Source organism: Callorhinus ursinus, unplaced genomic scaffold, assembly GCF_003265705.2.
Source record: "Callorhinus ursinus isolate GAN/ISIS: 27379988/994484 unplaced genomic scaffold, GSC_fseal_2.0 scaffold1, whole genome shotgun sequence".
Taxonomy (NCBI): domain Eukaryota; kingdom Metazoa; phylum Chordata; class Mammalia; order Carnivora; family Otariidae; genus Callorhinus; species Callorhinus ursinus.
The window spans coordinates 72,262,139-72,290,133 of NW_027397063.1; the positions used below are offsets into that span (position 1 = coordinate 72,262,139).

At 40.6% G+C, this 27,995-nt stretch overlaps 1 protein-coding gene across 1 annotated transcript in view; it reads left to right on the forward strand.

The window, feature by feature from the left end:
* The window catches only part of CUNH3orf70 (chromosome unknown C3orf70 homolog), an 84,213-nt gene extending 56,858 nt beyond the window's left edge, over positions 1–27,355 (forward strand). The window contains exon 2 of the mRNA XM_025877314.2: positions 22,461–27,355. Coding sequence (XP_025733099.1) covers positions 22,461–23,017 — 557 coding nt within the window. The 3' untranslated portion in view covers positions 23,018–27,355. The remainder of the gene's footprint in view (positions 1–22,460) is intronic.
* Positions 27,356–27,995: the final 640 nt, after the last annotated feature.

Below are 27,995 nucleotides of genomic sequence, written 5' to 3' on the forward strand. Positions count from 1 at the left end.
GTTGTTATTTCTGGACTGTTACCCAAGATAGAAATGACAGCCATTTTCTAATGATGATCCTGAGTTACATAGGCACTGTGTATCTAGAAAAAGGATGCAAAATTTGAACTAGAATCCTATGAACCACACTATCAAAACTCAAACTACCTTTAACAAAACAATTGAAAATAAGTGAAACAACTCGAAATATTTTAGGTGCTTAACATACTTTTAATTTGATTTTACAACACTGAATTGGAACATAAGACTCAGAATGCAGTTTGGCCTTATTCACTGTCACAACCAGAATGAAAATGCATAAAGGATAATGTCAGGAAAAAAATTAGTATTTAAAAACAGCTAATAATCTACAGTATTGGTAATCAAAGTAAATGGGGAAAACTCATGCTGACAATATGTATTAGAAAACCTGATGGAAAAATCTGAAAATAACCCATCAATGTATATGAATTCCATCATTTTGCTATATGGGAATTAGACTAGCCCTAGCTATATAATTTAATCTATTTAAAATATATAGTATACATGCATGTATATCCTTAAAAGAAGTAAGACTGGGGCTTCTCACCAGCTGGCCTGAGGGACAGTTGATAAGATAGAAGATCCCTTTTTGGGGTGGTATCATCAAGAAACAAGGGCACTGGAATAAGGAGTTGGATTTTTTTCCCTACTAGTGGAAATTAAAGTTGACATATTTGATTATATTTACATGCCAATATCTTATTTTTTTTAAAGATTTTATTTATTTGAGAGAATGAGATAGAGAGCATGAGAGGGGGGAGGGTCAGAGGGAGAAGCAGACTCCCTGCTGAGCAGGGAGCCCGATGTGGGACTCGATCCCAGGACTCCAGGATCATGACCTGAACCAAAGGCAGTCACCTAACAAACTGAGCCACCCAGGTGCCCATGCCAATATCTTATTATCACTATAGGTAAGTTGAGTCCTACTGTATTAGGGTTCTCTAGAGAACAGAACCAATAGGATTTGTATGTATATAGAAAGATACAAGAAATTGGCTCATAAAATTGTGAAGCTGGTGAGTCTAAAATCTGCAGTGTGAGCTGGCAGGCTGGAGACTCAGGAGAGCCAGTGGTACAGATGAAGTCCAAAGATAGTCTACTGGAGAAATTCCCCTTGTTCAGGGAAGCTGGTCTTTTTGTTCTGTTCAGGCCTTCAACTAATTAGATGAGGCCCACCCACATTATGGGGACAATATGCTTTACCCAGAATTCACTGGTTTAATGTTAGTCTCATCCAAAAATACCCTCCAACTTGACACATGAAATTAACCATCGCACCCACTGAGCAGTAAAATGAGTGTTTTTTAATTAGTTTCCTCAGGCATTACAATATAGTAATACATCTTTTTTGTCTCTGGGTTCATTAAAATGTTCACTGTAAAGGAAAAGGCTGTTTGCCTTTATCACATCATTTTGTAGTCCTTTGAGGTTTTATGGGAGAACTATAGATTTTCTGAATTATTAGCATTAATCAATGAATTCTTGGAGATACTTGTTTTGACTTAAATGTGGTCTGCTTGTATTCCAGACAGAAGCAGTAAAAGCCTCATTAATCTCTCTGAAACCATCAAGAATATCTCACCTAACATTTTAAGCTCATGGTCTGCAAAAGATTCACAGAAATCGCATTTGGTTCTTCATTAGCAACATTTCTTTAAAAATCTATAATTGGTATGCCTCTTTCAAGAACAGTTGGGGATCTCTGAGCCAGCCAACTGCATAGTTATATAGTTCCCGGGATTTTTTTTTTTAAAGATTTTATTTATTTATTTGATGAGAGGGAACACAAGCAGTGGGAGTGGGAGAGAGAGAAGCAGGCTTCCCGCTGAGCAGGGAGCCCGATGCGGGGCTCGATCCCAGGACCCTGGGATCATGACCTGAGTTGAAGGCAGATGCTTAACGACTGAGGCACCTCACCCAGTAGCACCCCAACCCAGGATGGTTTTATTTGCTTAGATTATCCCCGGCACATCAGAACAGCTGCATCTGTACAGGCCTCATCCTTGCCGTGGGGCTGGTGTCCTTGGGAGTGTTTTTTAGCCATAACCTCTCAAAGGCCTGTGACTTTGTTTTTCTGCAGGGGACATACTTGTGCTGGTAATGTCTTTTTTCCCTTATATTTTCACATGGTAATTTTAAAAAATTCATCAAACCCATAGAAATCTTATTTGGCCTTGAAAATCTGTATTATCATATTACCAAATCTCATCAATGTATCAGTAGTCTAAAACCAGACAGGCACATGCTGTAGTCCTAAATTACCACACACACAGCGTAGGCAAACAGGTATAAAGCTCCCACAGTGCCCGTCACGGTGCTGAATGTCTTAGACTTCCTTTCCATGCTGCTCGTTTTGTCTAGAACGTTGCATGTAATCAGGATTTCTTTTCTCAAGTGATTGATTCTGCATTTTATGTTCCACATGCTTTACAGTTAGGGATGATTCCTCCTTGTCTGTTTCCATTGTTCTCTTCCTAGGCAGTTATATTCCAGGCTGTAGGGAAAAGAGCTGTATTACTATACTCTGCCGGCCACATTGATGATGTGCTCTCATTCATAAAGCTACTGAATGTTACTCCCAACCTACCCACTGGATTTTTCAGTCTGGAATTAAGATTAACATATGTTGGTCTAGTATGAAGGCTGGTTCAGAATTTTCTTTCCTGCCTGTTTTTTCAGGGAAAGCACTTTTAGTTCAGTAGTTTTATATGTCATTCCTTTGGAGGAGAATACTCAAGGGTATTTAATAAGCTCTCCTTGTTATTTTTAAGATTTTATTTATTTGACAGAGCATAAACAGGGGAGTGGCAGGCAGAGGGAGAGAGAGAAGCAGGCTCCCTGCTGAGCAGGGAGCCCAACACAGGGCTCGATCCCAGGATCCTGGGATCATGACCTGAGCCCAAGGCAGACACTTAACCGACTGAGCCACCCAGGCGCCCCTGTTATTTTTTGACATTAATTATTGATATAGAAATATTAAGTAGCAAAAACAATGCTCTTTTAAAAAAACAGGTTTTAGGATGTATTCTTCTAATATCCTCCTCTGTTATTATTAAAGTTAATTGTTTATCAGTTTTCCAACTGTAAACATTTAAAGAATTATTAGTATTTTAATACATAACATTTAGTATCTATTAGTCTAGGTTCCAAATATATACAACTTAATTTCTTAATATAATGTTTATATTTTCTCAGTAGACAAATTAGGAAAGTACTGCTTACAGGAAATCCCACACCTTGAACTTGATCACTGAATCAGTTTAAGTCCAGTCAGGAAAATGGAAACCACACAGTAGATTACACAGGAAGTTTAATATAAAAAATTATGAAACTCTAAGAAATAAGTGACTATGAGATACAAGGAAAGCCTGCATGGTTCCCATGGGCTGAGGGAAAATACCCAGGAAAGACAAAGGTGGAAGGCAGTACCCTCCCCAAGGCCCCCCAAAGGGGTGTCAGCCCTTTTGTTGGAAGGGGTGTAGTTCATCCCACAGGTAGCAGAGAAGTTTGCAGCTTTGTCAGGCTGTACTGGTACGAAGTTGCTTGGCAAGCAGGAGGCGAGCCCCTGGAGTGCAGGGGGTCACAGGCCGGCAGCAGTTACGGGTGTGGGTGTGTAGAGGGAGCAAGAGACTTGGGTGGGCAGGAGGGTATGATGTAGGCAGAAAGCCTTTGGAATGCTGGTTTCCATGTGAAAAGGGCCACAGGAAGCCCATCACCAGGCCAGGGCAAGACTGCAACTTTGCTAAGGATCTGCATGTTCTGGGTGCCTGCCGGGCACAGAGCTCCAACAGGTTTCCTCGCCCCTGGCCCCTCACGTGTGCAGAGGCAGTAGGAGAGCCCCTTACTTGTGCAGTGTCCCTCCAGCACCCTCTCCTGAGAAAATTTAGCATCATGCTGACTGTAGAGGAAATGTGTCTAAAAGAATGCTGTGCATTATGGCAGAACATATTGAAGGGAAAATCAGGAGTTGAGAGGCAATTAATATGTAGCACATTTATAATCTCATTGTAATCTAGTTTTTACTCTTTACTGTTAGTGTCAAGTGTGGAGTGGCTCCGTCCATATATTTACAACCCAACTATTGTCATGAAGAAGTAGTCTAAGAACAAAGCTCCAAGTTGGGTTTTGGAGCCTCTTGTCCCCATTCAGGAATATGGGCATACCTCTGTCTATTGTGCTTACTTTATTGTGCTTTGGAGATACGGTGTTGTTAGACAAATTGAAGGTTTGTGACAACGCTTGTTGAACAAGTCTGTCAGTGCCATTTTCCTGACAGCATTTGTTCACTTTGTGTCTCTCTGTCACACTTTGGTAATTCTAGCAATGTTGCCAAATTTTTCATTATTATATTTGTTAGAGTGATCTGTGATTAGTGATTACAACTCACTGAAAGCTCAGATGTTGGTTAGCATTTTTTAACAAAGTATTTTTAGTTAAGGTATGTACATTTTTGAGACCTAATGCTATTGCACACTCAATAGACTACAGAAATGTGTAAAAATAACTTTTACAGACGTTGGGAAACTAAAAAATCCATTTGACTCACTTTATTTCACCATTCATGTTACTGCAGTGATCTGGAACTGAACCCACAATCTCTCCAAGGTATGCCTGTAGTTAAGTGGGTAGTTAAGTAGAGATGCTACTTAGTTGTAAATACTAAATTTGTTACTTCTTATTCCTTAACTCTTTGGATTTTCCCAGTGGTACTGTTTTTAAAATTGGCAAGCTTAACCACGGGTCCAAGACAAATGAATGGTAATTATTATAACTGATTAAAGAAAAAACATACTTTCTTTCATTATATCAAGAAATAATTCTCATATATAATTATTAATAGATTTGAAATTACATCTCATTGATATTTAGAATGCGTTTTATTGTTGTAATTGATTAATAAAAAAGAAAGTTCCAGAATGCCATATTGGTTTGTATAAATTTGAAAATGAGGTTTTTGAATATGTATAGATATGTTCTCTACAAAAATAACCTTTAACAAAGATGCATTTTTAAAAGTTTAGTCAGCTGAGTTCCTACTGAGCTCCCGTGCTAAGCAGATACTTCACATGCTTCAAGATCTTATTTTTCTTAGATCAGGTTGACTGGTTAACATCCTTTTCTTGTGAATTTCTCAACTTTTCATCCCCAGATCAATAGATAAATGTGACAGATGTCTTAGACCTTTTCCCTTAGCTTTAGTCTGTCAGGAATATCTGTGCATTGAATTAATGGCTGCTAATAACTTACTTGGGATCTGTAGAACTATATAGCTGTATGCTAGTGGAATGGTAGAAAACTGCACCAGGGTAATCATGTTCTAGGTCTCCACTTTTGCTGCCTCCCTTAGGGAATTTCTTTGTTCTCAAATTTTTTCTAACTGCAGCTTTAGAAATCTGCTGCCCAGTTCATGGACTGGGTAACTCAGACCATATGCTAGCGATTTTTGCAGAGAAAGGTAGGCAGCTAAGATGGTCACATAAAATGGCCATAAGGTCAAGGTTTGTTACAAAGAAATCAAAGATAATGACTATTATTTTTTTATTATTATTATTAATTATTATTATCATCCTCCTCATCATCCATCTTCAGGTAAAAAAGGGTAGTACTCATACAGCTTTTCTTACCTTGTAATGATCCATAATCAGCCATTTTCCCTTTAATTCCTCTTTCCCTCCATCAGGCTTCTCAGTGTTTTCTTGCACTGCAAAGTACAGACACTTAATACATACTGGTTGAGTCTCTGTGTGCTCTGTCAGCTGCCATCTTTTTCTTTCTTGGACATACGGTTTTCATGTTTCATCTCATCATCAGTGACCGACCCATCCTTGGGAGAAGGCTCCTTCAGCTCTCCCTTTTCTAACCAGTTTACTGTGTTAAGACCAGCCCTATAGAGCAGCTCTGAGTGGATAGTAGGACTTTCAGATTAAGTGGAAAGAGGTAGCCATATTGCTCCTGCATATGAAACCCTTGTTTGGCCACCAAAAAGGAAATGGAAGCCTGAGAGTTCTCATTCTCTGCCTTTTTTATTTTAACTGTGGGTTGTTTTAGCCAGACTTACCTATTACAATGTTTCTGAACTCTCTGGAGTTCTCTGGAATCGTGTGTGTCTTGGAATTCAAGGAATTCCATTGTGCCAGTTTACTCAGCAGAGTGGCTCCTGTCATGTCTAGTCTTCTAAGGCAAGAGAAGGGTGTTGCTGCTCTCTCTCTTTCCAGATTAGCTGGGTGGTGAGACTGCTCTTGGTCATAGGAGAACCCTCTGCTCCAGTCAGGCTGGTCACCCCACTGCCCTCTCCAGTAACCCACACTTCCTCCACCTCTGGATTTTTGCATAAGGCATACCACTTTCTTTTGTCCAAGTCCTAGCTCCTCTTCAGTTCACATCCTATATTTTCCAAGCCCTTCCAGCCCTCACTTTTCTCTGAGCTCCTACACTGTATATAGTGCATACCTCCCAACTTAATACTTATCTTTCCTCTTGTGCTGTTTTTGGGTATGTGTGAGACCCACCTGGATTATAAGAGGGGGGTGTGTTTTACACTTCTGTTTCCCTCTTGTTGTTTACTGGTAGGTATTTGTTAAAATACACAGGAGTTTGATGCTGCTATCTATCCCTTAAACCAGAGGAGCTGGCTTCAGGTAGAACTAAACATGGTTTAAAAAAGTAGAGTCTTCATTATATCTCTGTTCAGACTGGTTGCTCTGTAAATGATAAATGTGGCAAACAGCTTCTCTGTTGTCGGCTTATGGCACTTTCAGAAACACTATATTTAGGGCAGGTCTCACTGTAACACCTTCCCATACCTCAGGCTGTCAAAAGTGTGGCTCAGAGCTGTGGGGATTGTAGAAGTCTGTTGGTAAAGGGCTCCTGCCCAGTCCTGGTGGCTGGGTGGTAAGTTCTTCTACTTCCTCCAGTCCTTTCTTCACCTATTTGACTTAAAAGTCCAGATCTGAGTGGGAAGCTGGGAGCGGGGTGGTGGCTGAATTGTTGAAGTCTGTTGAGTGCTTCAGATTAGCTTTGTCTGTGCTCATACTGTGAGAGGAGCAGATAGAAACAGAAGCAAGTAGAAAGGCAAAGCTGGTTATGTTACTCTTTCCTTAAAACTGCAGTGTCTTCCTACTCTGTAAGATAAAATCCCCAATCTTTAACATGGCCTCTAGGGCCCTGCATGGTCTGGCCTCCATGACCCTCATCTCTTACCATTCTCTGGCTTGCTCATCATGCTCCAACCACTCTGGCCCTTCCCTTCTTTGCCTGGTAACTCCCACTCAGTCCTGAGGTGACATGTACAACATACGGTCATTTTCTTAAGGATGTCTTGCCTGACACCACCCCCGCTCTCCCCTGGTCCAAATCACACATCCCACATGTAATTTCTAATCACCAGTTTTGCTTTTTCTATCACCTTACGCCTGTCGCTTTTTATGGTTTGTAATTACATATCTTTTTGGGTGATTATTTGTTCAAATATATATCCCTTCCACAAGGGCAGGGATGTGATCTGTCTTCTGGCTATTTTAACCCCATGTCCCTAATTTAAGGCCAGGGACACAAGTGAAGCTCAGTAAATGTTAGTTTGAGGAGAAGTGAAAGCAGATATAAAAGTGGATTGTAGGGTTGGGGGCTAGGTGATGAAGGTAGTAGGGTTGCAGAGAGCTCTGGTCAGAGAGAAGTGTACAGGTTAAGCTGAATCAGGAAACTGGGTGCATTCGGGGCATTCTAGAGACTGAGGCCTAGGGGTGGTCATGGCCTTGGCAGGTCTGGGCACACGTGGCAATCTCTAGAGCCAGGAGAGTGGCTTGGAGACTGGTAGGCAGCCCCTACCTTCTGTAAGTAACACCAGTAATAGAATGTTTACAGTGTGCCAGACACTGAGGCAAAGCGTTTTAAAGGTAGATATTACTAACCACTTTTACACTGAGGAAATGGGAAACATGGGATGTTAATGATCTCATAAACATCAGGCAGCTAATAAGTCCCAGAGTCCGCAGGATTCATATCCAGATGCATTTGATTCCCCAGTCCTTGCCCATAAGCCCAGGATCTGTCATCTTCCTAGAGTGACTTCCGTGTTCCTTCCTTTCCTAAGCCATGTGACTTTAGATCATAATATCATGTGTGAAAATCCATGATAGCCTCCTCTGAATCCTTATCTCTTCTCTCTTCGGTCTAGTTGTACATCTTTTTTTTTTTTTTTTTAGTGTTCCATGATTCATTGTTTGCGTCTAACACCCAGTGCTCCATGCAGTACGTGCCCTCCATTATTAATACCCATCACCCGGCTAACCCATCCCCCCACCCCCCTCCCCTCTAGAACCCTCAGTTTGTTTCTCAGAGTCCATGGTCTCTCATGGTTCGTCTCCCCCTCTGATTTCTCCCCTTCATTTTTCCCTTCCTGCTATCTTCTTTTTAGTTGTACATCTTTACCAGACTGAATTCTTTTAAAATCCTTCTTTTGTTGTTGTTACGTGCCTCCTCGGTGATCTTCAGTGCTTCACCAGTCACCGAAACACGAACTCTGGGCTTGCATTCTGAGCCCCATCTGCCCTCCATCTTCCTCACAGACTTTATTCTCCTTTGCTCTCTTGATCAGACCTCTGAACCTCCAGTGCCTGCCTGACACTTCAGCTCTGAAACTGGTCTGGAGTTGTTCTGTGTGCTCCTCTCTGGGTTCATATCTTTTACTAGTCGTGTGAAATCCTTCAGTGAAGCCTGGAATCCTATTCTGCTGCTTGGTGAATGCCCTTGTATATATTCTTGTAGTTTTACTCAGTTCTCGACTTAATTGTACTTTGTTTTCTTCTACCCCTAATTTGACTGGAAGGTCCTTGAAGCATGACTGCATGTTATATTTCTGTTTCCCTGTAGCATCTGATTTAGTAGTATAAACATGGTAGATATTCAATGAATGTTTGTTAAATGAGTAAATAATCCATGCTTCTGATACCCTGTCTCACTAGGGTTTTGCTTTACATTAATATGTTCCACTGCACTAAAAATTATCCGGTTTGAAAAATGAAACTATGATCTTGCATAAAGTTCTGATTGGGGACTTTAACATATTGGGCAGTATATAAACTTTAATGTTCTCCTAGATTGAAGTGGCATATTGATTGCCAATGGCGCAGGGTGCCAGATAAGGCCACAAAAAATATTGGTTACAGTAAAAGATATATTTTATATAGAAACATAATATATATAAATGTATATATTTATGTAGTAAATATGTTCTTTTGTTTTTAATTTGTGATATGCTACTCAACTTAGTAAATAATGCATATTGCAGAAATAGCTGAATAAAGATATTTAACATTACTTTCAGTATAATGAATGCCCTTGGGAATAAAATAAACATAATTGTGAATCACTATATAAAATCAAAGAACTGAACTGTGGACACAGTTTCCCTTAGGCCACTCATTTTTTTTTTCCAGTAGATTTACCTTTCTAATTATATTTTGCTTAGGCTAATTTTAAAATTACTTTGCATTCCTTGAGAGCAGAGTACTTCATGTGTCAAGGGGACACATACTTTTAATAGTCCTAAAACTATCTGTAAAAGCAAAAAGCTCATATCCCTCCCAAAGGATCTTTCTTAAGAATCAAAATGCACAACTGTTCTAAAAAAATAGTTTATAAAGTACATACAGTAGCTTAACAGGGCATATAAATTATTTTTTACATTTATTTGGGTTTTCTTTTCCCCTTTCCTTTGTGCTCTAAAGCCAAAAGAAAGAAACTCCTTCAAGGAAATATATCTGCTATGTATTTACACTCTGTTTCAAATTGGAATATTAGCTGAAGTTAATGGTAGAGAATGACAGTATAAATAATAAGAGCATTATCTAAACCATAGTAATGAAGTAATGAGTACCCTCATAAAGAACACATAGGGCACAAGGCTTGGGTCCTAGAACTGACTTCTTTTGTGTTACATGAGCTTGAGAAAGTAATTAAGTCTTCTGTCTCTTCTTTGTTTTTTTTGTTTTTTTTTAACCAAAGAACCAGGATTAGAATATAAGTCTTTTTTAGTGTCTTATCAAGGCATTGTTAAAAAGTATGTACTACACATTATTGCTAAACACCGAAGGGGAAGAACAATCAGGAGAGCTAAGAACTCAGACTCCAAAAGAATAGTGGAAGTTACTTATCTAGTGGTTTTGATCAGCCTTTAGTTGAGAAACAGCTGAAGGTGTTGAACCAGGTTCCCTAAAAAGAAACAAGATATATGAAATTTCTTTCTCTTTTTTTTTAAGATTTTATTTCTTTAAATTTTATTTTACTATGTTATGTTAGTCACCATACAATATATCATTAGTTTTTGATATAGTGTTCCATGATTCATTGTTTGCATATAACCCCCAGTGCTCCAAGCAGAACGTGCCCTCTTTAATACCCATCACCCGGCTAACCCATCCCCCCACCCCCATCCCCTCTAGAACCCTGTTTGTTTCTCAGAGTCCATAGTCTCTCATGGTTCGTCTCCCCCTCCGCTTCCCCCCCCTTCATTTTTCCCTTCCTACTTTTTTTTTTAACATATAATGCATTATTTGTTTCAGAGGTACAGTTCTGTGATGTTTCTAGGAAGAAGTTGCTGCGGCTGAGGTCGAAGAGGTTGCTGCCTGTGTTCTCCTCTAGGATTTTGATGGACTCCTGTCTCACATTTAGGTCTTTCAACCATTTGGAGTCTATTTTTGTGTGTGGTATAAGGAAATGGTCCAGTTTCATTCTTCTGCATGTGGCTGTCCAATTTTCCCAACACCATTTGTTGAAGAGACTTTTTTCCATTGGACATTCTTTCCTGCTTTGTCAAAGATTAGTTGACCATAGGGTTGAGGGTCCATTTCTGGGCTCTCTATTCTGTTCCATTGATCCATGTGTCTGTTTTTGTGCCAGTACCATACTGTCTTGATGATTACAGCTTTGTAATAGAGCTTGAAGTCTGGAATTGTGATTTCACCAGCTTTGCTTTGCTTTTTCAACATTCCTCTGGCTATTTGGGGTCTCTTCTGGTTCCATACAAATTTTAGGATTTTTGTTCCATTTCTTTGAGAAAAGTGGATGGTATTTTAATAAGGATTGCTTTAAATGTGTAGATTGCTCTAGGTAGCATTGACATCTTCACAATATTTGTTCTCCAATCCATGAGCATGGAACGTTTTCCCATTTCTTTGTGTCTTCCTCAATTTCTTTCATGAGTATTTTATAGTTTTCTGAGTACAGATCCTTTGCCTCTTTGGTTAGATTTATTCCTAGGTATCTTATGGTTTTGGGTGCAATTGTAAATGGGATCAACTCCTTAATTTCTCTTTCTTCTGTCTTGTTGTTGGTGTATATAAATGCCACTGATTTCTGCGCATTGATTTTATATCCTGCCACTTTACTGAATTCCTGTATGAGTTCTAGCAGTTTTGGGGTGGAGTCTTTTGGGTTTTCCACATAAAGTATCATATCATCTGCAAAGAGTGAGAGCTTGACGACTTCTTTGCCAATTTGGATGCCTTTGATTTCTTTTTGTTGTCTGATTGCTGTGGCTAGGACTCCTAATACTATGTTGAATAGCAGTGGTGATAGCGGACATCCCTGCCGCGTTCCTGACCTTAGGGGGAAAGCTGTCAGTTTTTCCATTGAGAATGATATTCGCTGTGGATTTTTCATAGACGGCTTTTATGATATTGAGGTATGTACCCTCTATCCCTATACTCTGAAGAGTTTTAATCAAGAAAGGATGCTGTACTCTGTCAAATGCTTTTTCTGCAACTATTGAGAGGATCATATGGTTCTTGTTCTTTCTTTTTTTAATGTATTGTATCACATTGATATGTGGATGTTGAACCAACCTTGCAGCCCAGGGATAAATCCCACTTGGTCGTGGTGAATAATCCTTTTAATGTACTGTTGGATCCTATTGGCTAGTATTTTGGTGAGAATTTTTGCATCCATGTTCATCAGGGATATTGGTCATATTGGTCTGTAATTCTCCTTTTTGATGGGGTCTTTGTCTGGTTTTGGGATCAAGGTAATGCTGGCCTCATAAAATGAGTTTGGAAGTTTTCCTTCTATTTCTATTTTTTTTTTAAAGATTTTATTTATTTGACAGAGAGAGACAGTGAGAGAGGGAACACAAGCAGGGGGAGTGGGAAAGGGAGAAGCAGGCTTCCTGCAGAGCAGGGAGCCTGATGCAGGGCTCAATCCCAGGACCCTGAGATCATGACCTGAGCCGAAGGCAGTTGCTTAACCAACTGAGCCACCCAGGCGCCCCTCCATTTCTATTTTTTGGAACAGTTTCAGAAAAATAGGTATTAATTCTTCTTTAAGTGTTTGGTAGAATTCCCCTGGGATACCATCTGGCCCTGGGCTCTTGTTTGTTCAGAGATTTTTGATCACTGCTTCAATTTCCTTAGTGGTTATAGGTCTGTTCAGGTTTTCTATTTCTTCCTGGTTCAGTTTTGGTAGTTTATACATCTCTGGGAATGCATCCATTTCTTCCAGGTTATCTAATTTGCTGGCATATAGTTGCTCATAATGTGTTCTTATAATTGTTTGTATTTCTTTGGTGTTGGTTGTGATCTCTCCTCTTTCATTCATGAATTTTTTATTTGGGTCTTTTATCTTTTCTTTTTGGTAAATCTGGCCAGGGGTTTTATCAATCTTATCAGTTCTTTCAAAGAACCAGCTCCTAGGTTCGTTGATCTGTTCTACTGTTCTCTTGGTTTCTAGTTCATGGATTTCTGCTCTGATCTTTACTATTTCTCTTCTCCTGCTTGGTTTAGGCTTTATTTGCTGTTCTTTCTCCAGCTCCTTTAGGTGTAGGGTTAGGTTGTGTATTTGAGACCCTTCTTGTTTCTTGACAAAGGCTTGTATTGCTATATACTTTCCTCTTAGGACTGCCTTTGCTGCATCCCAAAGATTTTGGGAACAGTTGTGTTTTCTTTTTCGTTTCCATGAATTTTTTAAATCCGTCTTTAATTTCCTGGTTGACCCATTCATTCTTTAGTAGGATGCTCTTTAACCTCCATGTATTTGAGTTCTTTCCGACTTTCCTCTTGTGATTGAGTTCTAGTTTCAAAGCATTGTGGTCTGAAAATATGCAGGGAATGATCCCAGCCTTTTGGTACCAGTTGAGACCTGATTTGTGACCTAGGATGTGATCTATTCTGGAGAATGTTCCATGGGCACTAGAGAAGAATATGTATTCTCTTGCTTTGGGATGGAATGTTCTGAATATATTGTGAAGTCCATTTGGTCCAATGTGTCATTTAAAGTCTTTATTTCCTTGTTGACCTTTTGCTTAGATGATCTGTCCATTTCAGTGAGGGGGGTGTTAAAATTCCCTACTATTACTGTATTGTTGTCAATGTGTTTCTTTGCTTTTGTTATTAATTGGCTTATATAATTGGCTGCTCCCATGTTAGGGGCATAGATATTTACAATTGTTAGATCTTCTTGCTGGATGGACCCTTTAAGTATGATATAGTATCCTTCCTCATCTCTTACTATAGTCTTTGTTTTAAAATCTAATTTGTCTGATACAAGGATTGCTACCCCAGCTTTCTTTGGGTGTCCATTAGCATGGTAAATGGTTTTCCACCCCCTCACTTTCAATCTGGAGGTGTCTTTAGGTCTAAAATGAGTCTCTTGCTGACAGCATATCGATGGGTCTTGCTTTTTTATCCAATTTGATACCTGTGTCTTTTGATTGGGGCACTTAGCCCATTTACATTCAGGGTAACTATTGAAAGATATGAATTTAGTGCCATTGTATTGCCTGTAAGGTGACTGTTACTGTATATTCCCCCTGTTCCTTTCTGGTCTGTGTTACTTTTAGGCTCTCTCTTTGCTTAGAGGACCCCTTTCAATATTTCTTGGAGGGCTGGTTTCGTGTTTGCAAATTCTTTTAGTTTTTATTTGTCCTGGAAGCTTTTTTTCTCACCTTCAATTTTCAGTGACAGCCTAGCTGGATATAGTATTCTTGGCTGCATAATTTTCTCGTTAAGTGCTCTGAAGATATCATGCCAGCCCTTTCTGGCCTGCCAGGTCTCTGTGGATAGGTCTGTTGCCAATCTAATGTTTCTACCATTGTAGGTTACAGACCTCTTGTCCCGAGCTGCTTTCAGGATTTTCTCTTTGTCTCTGAGACTTGTAACTTTTACTATTAGATGTCGGGGTGTTGACCTATTTTTATTGATTTTGATGGGGGTTCTCTGTGCTTCCTGGATTTTGATGCATGTTTCCTTCCCCAAATTAGGGAAGTTCTCTGCTATTATTTGCTCCAATATACCTTCTGCCCCTCTCTCTCTTTGTTCTTCTTCTGGGATCCCAATTATTCTAATATTGTTTTGTCTTATGGTATCGCTTATCTCTCGAATTCTGCCCTCGTGATCCTGTAGTTGTTTCTCTCTCTTTTTCTCAGCTTCTTTATTCTCCATCATTTGGTCTTCTATATCACTAATTCTCTCTTTTGCCTCATTTATCCTAGCAGTTAGAACCTCCATTTTTTATTGCACCTCAGTAATAGCCTTTTTGATTTCGACTTGGTTAGATTTTGGTTCTTTTATTTCTCCAGAAAGGGTTTCTCTAGTATCTTCCATGCTTTTTTTCAAGCCCAGCTAGTATCTTTATCATCGTCATTCTGAACTCTAGTTCCGACATCTTATTAATGTCTGTATTGATTAGGTCCCTGGCAGTCGGTACTGCCTCTTGTTCTTTTTTTTTTGAGGTGAGTTTTTCTGTCTTGTCATTTTGTCCAGAGGAGAATAGATGAATGAGGGAACCAAATGCTAACAGGGTAACAACGACCCCAGAAAAATATACACTAAACAAATCAGAAGAGACCTGAAACCAGGGGAAAAGAAAGGGAAAGAAAGAAAAAAGAAAAAAAAGATATGATCAGGCTGGTGAATCGATCACTGCCACACACTAGATTTTGGGCATATTTTGGTCTGTTAGAAGAAACTGCCTCCCAAAATTTTAAAGAAAGAAAAACATATATGTACAAAAATAAGGGTAAATATGATGAAGGGATGGAATATGACTGTAAAGATGAAAATTGTATTGGTTGAAAAAAGAAAGAAGTGAAATTAAAAAAAAAAGGGAGAGAATGTGATCAGGCAGGAGACTAGAACAAAGCCATACACTAGTGATTTAGGGTGTATTTTGGTCTTTTAGAAGAAACTGTATCCCAAAATTTTATTTTATTTTATTTTTAAGATTTTATTTATTTATTTGAGAGAGCGAGAATGAGAGAGAGAGAGCACATGAGAGGGGGGAGGGTCAGAGGGAGAAGCAGATTCCCTGCTGAGCAGGGAGCCTGATGTGGGACTCGATCCCGGGACTCCAGGATCATGACCTGAGCCGAAGGCAGTCGCTTAACCAACTGAGCCACCCAGGCGCCCTGTATCCCAAAATTTTAAAGAGAGAACAACTTACATATATACCCAAAATAAGGTTAACTACAATGAAGGGATAGAATATGACTCTAAAAATGAAAAATAAAAAGGATTTTTAAGAAAGGGATTGATAAGATGTTGGTTGAAAAGGGGGGAAAAATTTTTTAAAAAAAGGAAAATTTAAAAAATTAACTTTGGGAAAAGACTAAAGAATGGGGGGTGCAGAAAGCCATGAATTCTAGGTGCTGTATTCCCCTAGCGCTGGAGTTCTGCTGTTCTCATTGATCAGTAAACTTGGTCTTGGCTGGCTGTTCTTGCTGATCTTCTGGGGGAGGGACATGTTGCCGTGGTTCTCATGTCTTTGCCTGAGGCAAAATTGCCCTGCCCTTGCGGGGTTGGGCTAGGTAATCTGCTCAGGTTTGCTCTTGGGAGCTTTTGGTCCCTGCAAGATTTCTGTACAGCTTTGGAGGAGGAGAGTGAAAATGGCGGCCTCCCAATCTCCGCCCTGGAGGAGCCAGGAACTTGAGGCTCCACTCCTCAGTGCGCCCCCAGAGAAAAGCAGTCACTCCCGTCTCCCCGGTCTCCAGCCGCACTCCGTGCTCACCCGGCCTGTGATCGAGCGTTTCTATCTCTGGCACACGACCCCATGTGGAGTCTCCAAACCCAGCAGATCCCTGCGGTGCGCTCCCACACCACTCCTCCTGGGGGAGGAACGGGAGTCTCCCTGGGTCTGCCGCTTGTTGGGTTCCTGCTGGAGGAGCAGTGGCCCGACTGTGCCACAGATCACGGTTTATGGCAACCCCGAGCTGAGAGCCCACTCCTTTGCTGCAGCCGGCTTCCCCGCTCCGATACCTGGGAGCTCTGCCGCACTCAGACACCCCCGGTCTTTCTGTGACCCTGAGGGTCCTCAGATCACACTGTCCCAGTGAGGGTTCCATCCCCCGCTTAGCCACTGGAGCCACGTCCCTCAGTGGAGCCGACTTCTAAAATTTCCAATTTTGTTCTCCGCTGCTCTATCATTTGCTGGTAACCAGGTGATGGAGGCTCCCTCCCCGCCCCCCATGGTCTGTCTTCACAAACATCACCTCAGATTCACTTCTCCAAATGGAACATCCTACCTTCCAGAAATGGTCGCTTTTCCTTTCAGAGAGTTGCTGCTATTCTTTTCTTCGATCTCCTGTTGAGTTTGTAGGTGTTCAGAATGGTTTCATCCCTATCCAGCTGAATTCCTGGGACCATACAAAATTTAGGTCTCCTATTCCTCTGCCATCTTGATCCTCCCCCTGAGATTTTATTTCTTTAACAGAGAGAGAGAGTACAAGCAGGGGGAGCAGCAGAGGAAGAGGGAGAAAGAAGCAGGCTCCCCACTGAGCAAGGAGCTGGGGCTTGATCCCAGGACCCCAAGATCATGACCTGAGCCACAGGCAGATGTTTAACCAACTGAGCCACCCCAGGCGCCCCTGAAATTTTTCACTTATGGATCATAATTGGTTTTTGTGATCTTAGTGTTGTGTAGTCAGTTTCATTATTGAGAAATGGTTTCAGCGCCCTTGAAAAAGATTCCAGATAAATTGATGGGTTTGTGACATTTATTTTTATTTTTTATATAATTTTTTAATGGGAATTAAGTACTGTAGTTTAATATTCACTTTCCTGTGGATGAATTTAGTGAGTGAATGAGTCATTAGCAAGCTAAGGCTGCCTCCCAGGACTATTTTGACAACAAGCTTAAGAATATGTTTAGGGGGCACCTGGGTGGCTCGGTCAGTTAAGCGTCTGCCTTCAGCTCAGGTCATGATTTCAGGGTCCTGGGATCGAGCCCCATGTCGGGCTCCCTGCTCAGCAGGGAGTCTGCTTCTCCCTCTCCCTCTGCTGCTCCCCCTGCTTGTGCTCTCTGGCTCTCTGTCTGTCATATAAATAAAATCTTAAAAAAAGAAAAGAAAGAATGTGTTTAAATTCTTAAGAAAAGGAACTCTAGGGCTCCTTGGAGAAATGGCTGATTCCTGGACTGGGGCAGGGAAGTATAAGATAAGCCAGTAACCTCTTACAGTACCAGAAAGCAAGGAAGGCTCCAAAAAAGGATGGGGGCATGTTGAGAGGACACAGGTACTAACTTGAAGGAGCTCCCAGAGTTAAATATGGGACATTTGAACAGCAAAGTAAATAATGATAGTAATGGATTACAATCCATAGAACAAAATAAACTGTGAATCATGCTTAATTTAAATAATTGAAAAAATAACTGAAGGAGAAGGAACAACTCTTGCTTACATAGAATTCTAATTAATAAATATAGAAGTAATGATAGAAATAGGAAATAACTGTTGGGCAAACACCACAGTAGTGATTATTGCAGACCAGACCCCCCTGTACATGCTAAAGTTAGTAGGTCAAAGTATGGTGACAAATGGGATATTTGCATAGTCTCAAAGTTATCTCTTCACAAGGTACTTAAGATATAAAGGAAAAACACTAACTTTATTGAGAAACCTAGACATCACATTAAACAAATGTGCAAAGTTACCATCTTCTGTAACAGCAGCATGTTACCTCCTGATAAAATGCATTGAAAAGTGCAGCATCACTTCTATGGGGATTTTTTTCCCCATTGTTTTAAATTATATTTTTTATTTTGAAAAAAATGATAGATTCACATGTAGTTTTATGAATAATACAGAGATTCCATGTATTCTTTACCTTCTTTCCCCTAGTAACAAGTACAGTTGCAAAATTGTAGTTCATTATCATAACCAAGATATTGATAGTGATGTAGTCATATTACAGACATTTCCATCGCTACAAGGGTTCCTGGCATTGCCCTTGTGTAGCCTCACCCCTTTTTTTTAAAAAAAGATTTATTTACCCCAGAGAGAGAGAGAGTGTGCAAGAGCATATGAGCAGGGGGAGGGGAAACGGAGAGAGAGAATCCCAAGCAGACTCCCTGCTGATTGGGGAGCCCAATGTGGGGCTTGATCTCACCACCCCAAGATCATGACCTCATGACCCCAGGATCATGACCTGAGCGGAAATCAAGAGTTGGAAGCCGAACTGACTGAGCCACCCAGGCACCCCGGCCTTGCTCCTTTTAAAAATTGGGCTGCTTATTTTCTGTTATTGAGTTGTAAGATTCTTTATATATTCTGAATCATATGGAGTTTCCCTTCCAGTTTGTTAATATAGTGAATTACACAGATTTTTTAGTATTAAAAATTGTAGTAAAATACACATAAAATTGACCATCATAATGATTTTAAAGTGTATGGTTCAGTGGTATCAATTACATTCATATTGTTGTACAACCATCACCACTATCCATCTCCAGAACTCTCTTTATCCTGCAAAACTGAAACTCTATACCCATTAAATAGCTCCCTGTTCTCTCTTATCTACTGGCCCCAGGCAATCACTATTCTGTTTTCTTCCTATATGAATTTGATTAATCTAAGTGGCTCATATAAGTGATATCATACAGTATTTGTCTTTTTGTGACTGGCTTACTTCATTTAGCATAATGTCTTCAAGGTTCATCCATGTTGTAGCATGGATTTCCTTACTCTTTAAGGCTGGATAATATTCATTGTATATTCCACATCTTGTTTTTCCATTGATCTGTCTGTCGACAGATGGTTGGGTTGCTTTCACCTTTTGGCTAATGTGAATAACGCTGCTATGAACATGGTTTTGCAACGACTCTCTTTAAGACCTTGCTTTCATTTCTTTTGGGTATATACCCAGAAGTGGAATTGCTGGATTATATCTAGATTTTTCTTTTACTCTCTCTACTTTCTATTCTGCAAGCCCTGTCTCTCTCTGAATATCTTTTCCTTTTAGAGATTTAAGTTTTAAAAGTTCTCATCTATTTATTTCTTTAAATAACATAGTAAACGCTTAATAAAAAGACTGTTCAGAGAACAGAGTATAGTGGTTATTGAATTTCCGGACTGAGTGGCCAGGAACCCCCTTTTGTTTTAGTCCTTGCTATTGCAGTGTGTTAGTTTGTTTAATAAAAAGTACAGTATAGCAGACATAATTGAATTTCTGGTAATTCAGGATCTTGTGGTGCTGCAGAGCTATCATTACAAATATAGACTCACAGTACAGTATACCAGAGGGCAGAAGTTATTGGGGAGTGGAACGAAGTACAAACCCTTCTGTACTCTTTATAAAACTAAATCTTTGATACAAGTTTGTTTTCTCCTGCTAAGTATGTGCTATAAGAAAATCAAACAATATAGTGTTAAAATTAATTGATGTTTGAAAGATGTTTACTAAACTTAGTTTCTCATCTGGCCGTCTTTACTACTTTTTTCTTCTGTGCCTTCCTCTTTGCATCTGTATGCCCATATCACCAGATAATGGGCTGTCACCCTAGCTCGGAGTAAGCACACTTAGTAGGTGTAACTTGTAGAAGCAGATGGAATCTGGAGTGCAGTATTCTGCACATCTTTGTCTCCAGCTACATTTCTCTTTCTTTTACTATACTTCAAGGAAGAAAAACAGAGCTTTGGAGAAGACAGGACTAGAGAAAGAAAGAGGTAGAAGAGCTGAGATGAAGAGAAAGAGCAACAAATTTTTGAAGAAGCACAAAGGAGGAAAAGAAAGACGAGGGTAGGGCTGGGGGGGGCAGTGGTGGGGAACAGGGGGAAGGACAGGGTGGTTACAGCAGTCCCAAAGTCAGGCTTCATGGAGTCCCTTCTTTGGACTAAATAAAGTCCTGAACCCTGTGAGCCTGAGGAAGAATTTCTAGGAACTTCTACAGTGTGACAAGTGGATAACTAAACCAGAGGTCACTTGGGCCAGGATGAACTTAATCAGCATCCTACAACAGGCATTTCTTGAGTGCCTTTCATCCACAGCCTCCTGAACTCAGTAACCACCAGTCCCCCAGCCAAGAACAGAAAAGACCAAACTCCATTCCAGATGTTTTATTCACTCACTCTGTGAACACAAGGGGAGCAGTCCCCCAAGTTCTGCGAGTAGTCCCTTCTCTGTCCTTGCCAGACACATCTTTCTCTGGTCTTGGGGCTGGAAGATTGGAGGGGAGGCTTGAAGTTCTGCCTTCTTTGCCCCTTCAGCTGATAATGCCCGTGATGCTTGGATGTGGAGGTCCTACTGTACCAGACTATCAATTAGTCTTATTGATTTGAACTTTTCTTGACAAGTAGTAATACTGTACTGGCTTTATAGATAACAAAGAAATAAAGATAACTGGCATATTTGAAACATAGTTCCCCAGGCAGGTGTGATGGGTTCTTCTCACTTGTATTTTTATCAGACTATTATATAGGGTTTGTATGATATATATATGTGTGTGTGTGTGTCCAGGCTTCAAAGCAGACCTAAGAACCCAAAGGCTTAACAGTTTTAAATGTACCTTTCCCATGTGTTACTCCAGAATGAAGACGAATATATTTTTCACATAATTTAGTTACAATGAAATGATAACAACTAAGCGTACATTTTTGTACAGTCGTCAGGAAACAGAAATAAAAAATACAGGCAGGCTAATTGAGCCTAATAGATTACTGATGTTGCACTATTTGTGGCCTAGTTTGCTACTCACATTTCTGATCTGAAATTGCTGTTCTCCCGTGGCCTAAATAAGTTGTTAAAAAGTCTAAGGTAGTTTTCCTTACAAATGTGATTTCTGTCCTAGAATTGCCAGTCTGACCAAGAAATAAACAGGAGCAGGTGCTATGCCCAGTGAGCAAATTGCTTGCAAAGAGATGCTCATGAGGATATCAGGAATCGGTAGTCCTGAGCCGGGGCGGTTCTGACCCCTAGGACTCTATGATAATGTCTGGTGACGGTGTTGAGTGTCATGCCTGAGGTGGAGGTGCTCCTGGCTTCTAATGGGTAGAGGTCAGGGGCCGCTGCTAAACATCCTACGGTGCACAAGACACCCCCGAACAACAAAGAATTATCTGATCTAAAATGGCAGTAGTGCTAAGGTTAAAACGTGCTGTCATAAATATGCAGAAGATACAGTATGGACTGATAATCAACTATATTAGGAAAAACCCAAGATGGTGTCTACAATTGTGACTGTCTCAGTTTTTCAGGGTTTTTTTTTTAACTTTCAGATTTCTATTTTGAAATCATTTTAGATGTACAGACTATCTCTATTTCCTTAGCACTTGGTACATGAGAGGCTTTGCAAAATGTTGAGTGAAATGAAAGAGAACAAAGAAAGAGACACATTAGGGACAGATCTGTTTAGGTTTCACTTCCACGGTGAGCTGTGTGAAACACTGCTCAGAGCAGAAAGTTTGTAGATAAGCTTGGTTTCCTGGAAACACCCAGTAGGTCACCCCCTACACCACCCGTACCCATGCTTCTGCTTAGCTTGGGTTGCTTAGTGCCAGTGGAATTGGTGGCAGGGAGAACTTCAACTAATTGGGCCATGAATGAGCTTGGGTCTTGAAAGAGATCATTTCACACCCTATTACCTTACCCCAGCCCTTGCTGGTGGCTAGGACAACCCTACAGGGCATTACCTATTAAATCTGTGTGTATATATGTATTCTGATGAAAACGTGGAAACCTAAAATGTGGAAGTCTTCTGTAATCCTGATAATGAATTGGTATATAGTCTTCCAGTTTTTAAATGTATATATTACACATATATTAATATATAATTATTAAAGATAGAATGGAATTAGAATTTTATAGTCTACTATTTTACAGCGTGTTTTTACCGTACTATATCGTGGGCATTCGGTATTATAGTGTGAGGGGTAAAACATTTAAAATTGTCTGTAACGTAAGGATTTTAGTATATACCCACTTCAGAAGTATTAGAAAAGACATAAATATAAATTAAAATTTGTTGAGTGTTGTTTCTTAGATGAAAATACCGTGATGTTATTATGTACCACGCTGTATTTTTCATTGATTATAACAATGTTGAGTGATTCTATTACCAGTTTCTTTTGACATTGAAATATTTTTAAAAACATCTGAGTCCTCGGAAAGAAACCGTTATGGCTATGTTAATGTAGTTTGTATCATACTCTTAGATTTCAGCCACCTTTTTGGTGTTCCCCACAGGCAAATACGTGTACCAGCCCATGACCCCCGTGGAGCAGCTTCCGAGCACTGCGATTCCCGCGAAGCCTCGGGAACCCACAAACACCATTCAGATCTCAGTGTCACTCACTGAACACTTTTTGAAATTTGCATCTGTCTTCCAGCCACCCCTCCCCCCTGATTCACCAAGGTACTGTATGATCTCAGACCTCTTTATCGACAACTATCAGGTTAAATGCATTAATGGGAAGATGTGTTATGTGCAGAAGCAGCCAGCGCCGCATTCCCACAAAATGAGCCCCGAGGAGGTCTCTGCACATGATGCCTTAATTTCAAGAGAGAGCAATACACCAAAAATAGATCACTGCTCTTCTCCCTCAAGTTCTGAGGACTCCGGGATCAATGCAATTGGGGCTCACTATGTGGAATCGTGTGATGAGGACACGGAAGAAGGAGCAGAACTGAGTTCCGAGGAAGATTACAGTCCTGAGAGCAGCTGGGAGCCGGATGAGTGCACCCTTCTCTCCCCTTCACAGTCTGATCTGGAAGTGATTGAGACGATAGAAACCACCGTGTGAGAGTCCAGGCAGGAAGCCACAGCCTCTGATCCATGCTGAGCCTTTGTACTTTTGTCTGATGGATCCTTTTTCCAATGCAGTTGGTATTTTCTACCCCTCTCTAACAACCATAGCAGTTCAGTGGTCTGCTGATTAGCATCACTCTTAAATTAGTCTTATAACTAAGACATCCTTTTTCTTATAAATGGTTTTCTTTTGTATCTTGACTTATTTTCTATGTAGCATCTGGTGTCATGAATTGTGACCCAGCCTTAAGTTCACTGGGAACTTTGAAAGCAATGAAGTGATGACCACAGAGTATCGTGGATCAGGTTGAGGAGCTACCCAGAGTGAAGGGGGCAGTGAAGGAGCTGGTTCTTCACACACACACACACACACACACGCACGCACTCACACACGCACACACATACACATCCCTCTTGGCATTCCTTCTGATGTGCCGACAGGCACCCCTACTCTGCTAGCTCAAATGGGAATCAGCTCATGAGAGGGGAACAGAGGGTGTACTGGTAGATGCCATTCTGTCCCTTTTCCCTTCTCCTCACCACCTGCTGGGCCTAGGCCATTGTTGCCTTGGCTTACTTCTGGAGGTACCTGGAGACCCTTGCTCAACCCCTAGTTATGGCCGGAGCTGATACCTTCAGTTTCACGTTTAATCGGGCTTTAGCTGAGTGCCTACGCTCTGCAGGGTGCATCGGGGGGATGCAGACTGAAGAAGACCTGACTCCTGATGGGAAGGGCCCCGCAGTCCGATAGAGGACTGTGCCAATGCATGCAGAATGTTCTGGGGACCCAGGGGAAGGAGAGAGCTTACAGCTGGAGAACATGTTGCAGCATTCAAGCTGGCCTCTTGGGTGGATTCCTCAGTGTTTCCCTGTTTTTCTTAATTGTTCTTCAAATCCGGGGAAAACTTTTAGGAAGTTATATAGGTATTATATTTAGGAGGCAGCCACATCTGACGTCTTAAGAAAAAAAAAACAGTAATAGTTTTAGTTAGCATGGAAATGCTAAAGAGCAGTCCTTTAGGGATTAGGAATGAATCTAATAGGTTTGATTAATTCTGCTTCATTTGGTTGTATGAAGCATTAGAATGATTTAGGTGAGAAATGGATTAGAATTCAGTATGATGCATGGATTTTTTATGCAAATGCAAAAGCAGTTGAAATAGTTTGCTGCTAAGTCAGGAGAAAATATTTTGTGTGATATTCATTCACTTTACTATGGTAATAGTCATAGTCTGTTGTACATGTTCTCTTTTCTCACACACACAAAATAGTGAATAATTCTTATTTAGCTCTCTTCAGAATTCTAATTTCCATTTATACAAGGTGTTTTTGTGTGAGTTGCTTATCTGCCATTTCTCCAGATCTGCTTTCTGTAAGGCATAGTTAAGAATCCAGGAAGTTTAAAATATGGCCCTAATGAAACCAGAACTATCAGAGGTGGAGAGAGAGAAATATGTCTCGTATCCTAACCATGAGTGTGCTCTTGTGGCATTATCTCGTGCTCCGTCCACATTTTGGCACGTCTCTTCTATGTCCCATGAGTTTGTATTTTAAGAAACAAGAAGAGGCCCGTTGTGTTCTTCCCTGAAGCATCCATTTGGCATCCTTCACAAATCCCTCGAGGCAGAGTCTGTTTTCTTAGTAGTATGTATAGTTCACGTGATTGGCTAGAACATTTCGTCAGGCTTAGGTGCCCAGAACATCCCTAGGGATTAGAAAGCTGAGTACACATATTCCTTTGAAAACAGTGTTAGTTAAAACTTCCTATGCTGGGTGAGAATGCAGCATACAGTTCGCACTTACTGAAATGTATAGACTCAACAAGTCACACCAGGCAGGGGGTGAGAGGAGCTGCAGGAACAGCAGCGTACAGGAAAGGACAGGTGGAGGGGTGGGGGGGGCGCAGAGAGCGGCTTCCCGGCCCAGGTGGCTTAGGGACAGACCTCGGATGAGCCTGCCCATGGTTCTCAGTGCCTCCTGTGATGGGGTCACCAGCTGGAGGAGGGCATAAAGGCCCAGTCCTGGGACCCAAGTGGTGCAGCCAGCCACTGTGTGCACCTGCCCTTGGGTGAGCTCACTGAAGCCCCTGGGTGGGCACATGGAGGGTCTTCTTTCTCTATACCCCTCCTATCAGTTCTCAACTCTGGGCCCACATTCCCATTCATTAAACTGATTGGAGTCAACCACCAGGTCTCCAAAGCCATGGAAATACGTGGTCACAGGGCCACGTTTCTGAAGCTGGTTGTGTCAGGGTTGGGGCCTTTATTGGTAATATCTACGACTTTTGCCTAGGTTCCTGTTTTTTAAACTCCTGAACTGCCATTCAGATTACCCATGATTTTAACGGAATTTTTGGATTTAATAATGGTTGATAATCACTTTAAATATTTGCACAATCTCTTTATAATTAAAAACTCACTAAGCTTCACTTGCTACTGTTTTATAGAATTGGAGATATTCCATTGGATTCTAAATATCAGATGCTCCTGGATCTCAAAATAGCCTTTTCTACACAAGCACAAGCAAGAATTTCTTTGTCCTAGCACTGTTAATAATTCTCTGAAATCATATATAATTGAACCAGAATTGTTTCTTTATGCTTGCATTCCAAAAACAACTGATAAGGATATAAAAATGTGTATTTACAACTTAAATTCTAGGCCTAACCTGTTATATATTATATAAAAGAATTTCTCTGTAAACCTGATATTATATTGCTCATTTGTATAAGTATATTTATAGGCACTTTAGAAAATGTTTAGACTGTAATGTGTATTATAGACCTCAAACACAGTCATGTTAAGTAGTCTTTTGGTTAATACTTATCCATTGACAGGTATGAAAACTTTATAGCGTGAACCTGGTAGTTTGCTCACTTGGAGCAAAGGGTTGGGCTGTGTGGATGGAGAAACTGCTTTTGGGGTCCTTGATGGAAACCTGGCTCCATTCCCACTTCTGGCAAGTTGGTGTAAAAGCTAGTAGGCGGACGATGCCAACTCAGTGCTGTATGGAATGTAGCTTTCTTACCGAACCAGCATTGATTTTAGGATTTTCATGGTTTGAATATGTTCATAACTTTTCTGAGAAATGACAAGCCAATTAAAATGCTTTTGTGGTCATAATTCTTTGGCACATTAACAAATAAGGCTTTACTGTCAAATCTAGGTATTTTTTTTTTACCTTGTAATTTTTAAGATTTGAAGTAAGAATTTGAGAAAACCCTGGAGAAAAACCAGTTGCTTTCCTGGAAAAGGAAAATGTGTACTTCAAGGTAATACAATATAAAACCAAACCAAATGAAAGCACCCAAACCAAAACAAAGCTGCGAAGTGGTTGTCCTGAGGTACCATTCGGATTTGATCCAGGATTGGATCCTGTTTTAGGACTGGTTGTTTTATTTTTTAACCTTAACCTCCACTTCCTGGCCTCTTTGAAACCGTTCTTTTGGGACTAATCATAACAAACGCCTTTTATACAAATTTGTCTATCTGGGCAACAGGACACCACCTATTTTAGAAAGCTGTCAAAATACCCAGACGTGTTCAGCGGTTTAAATACTTCTGGGCAAGGGGAAACAAGCACAAGTTAAACTAATATTTATACATCAGCTCTTGATTTTTCCATCTTGTTTGCCAAGTTGTATTGACATGTTTTGGCTTTTCACGTGAGGGGAAACATTTTACAGTTTTCTCTCCTACTCCCCTCCCCACGGGAGGTGGGAGCCAGAATTGAGGCCAGTTGCATTCTAGGCTTTTCGGTGAACAGTGTGGGATTGTGTCTCTTCCCGTTGAGGAGGAGAGGGGAAGGAAATGGGAGTTGGACTAACCATCTCAGTGCTGTGAATTCTAGGGTTGTATGTATTTCTCACCTCCAAACATAAGTATAAGGGCACTTCTCAAAATTAATTTTGAAATTCTTTACCTTTTAAAAATGTTATGTCTCTGCTCCCTTTCATTATTCTGGGGAATGGAGAGTTGACTGTACTGCGTGTGGAAGGGCCGTGTTTCTCTGAGTGCTTAGAGTTCTGTTGGGACTGAAGTGGTGCTCTTTTACTAGTGTGAACAAGTCTGAAAGCACATGGTCACCAGGGGCTTGAATATTGAGCTTCTGCATCATTGTGTCCATATACACTTTCTAAGGCTGTTCATACCTTGCAGTAGTCACTTACTGTGCTACTTTTTGCACCTGTTCTATGTTAAAGTTTTAAGCACAATGTTGACCCCTCTGTAATTTCCTAAAATTATATTGTTTTCCTACAGACAGCTCAACTTTATGTATAATACTTTAGGAAAATACTTACTTGTAAAATAAATGTAATTTTTTTCTTTTGTAACAGCTCAAATCTGATATTTTGGAGTTTGGAATATTCTCTCCCCTCCCTTTCTTCTTTGGAGAGGTTCTGTCTGGTTTAAATAACACATCGTGAACAAAACAAAAACAGAAACCCGCATTTGTGAAATGTGTAACATGTATATTGAGTGCTTACTTTGTGCCAGGAAATAACACAGTTCACATCATCATCACACTTGACTGTACAAAAACTACGAAGCGCAGCGGAGCATTACTACTCAAAATGGTAATATACTCACAGTCAACTACTCACAACTCCCAGAACACTTTGCAACAAGGACTTTTTCGTTGGCTACATCAGGTTTATACTAATATACTTACCCCGCCCCCCAGTCTTTATTTCACACCAAGCCACAGCTTTGTATTTGGTTTACACATGCCCTGTGAGACACTTCTAACCATAGGTCCCGGGGGTGCAGTCGCTTGTCACCAAGGCCCAGGGTCCAGACCTCGGTGTGGCAAACCCAGAGGCTCAATTCGCTAATTCACACCTAGAAAAGAGCAGCTTCTGGGGTCGGGTTTCATCGAATAACCTCACTAGGGACTGCTAAATAAATTTGCTGATGAGTAACAATGATAATGCCATTGTTACGGTTATTAGGAATTGCAGCCCAGCCTTGCTG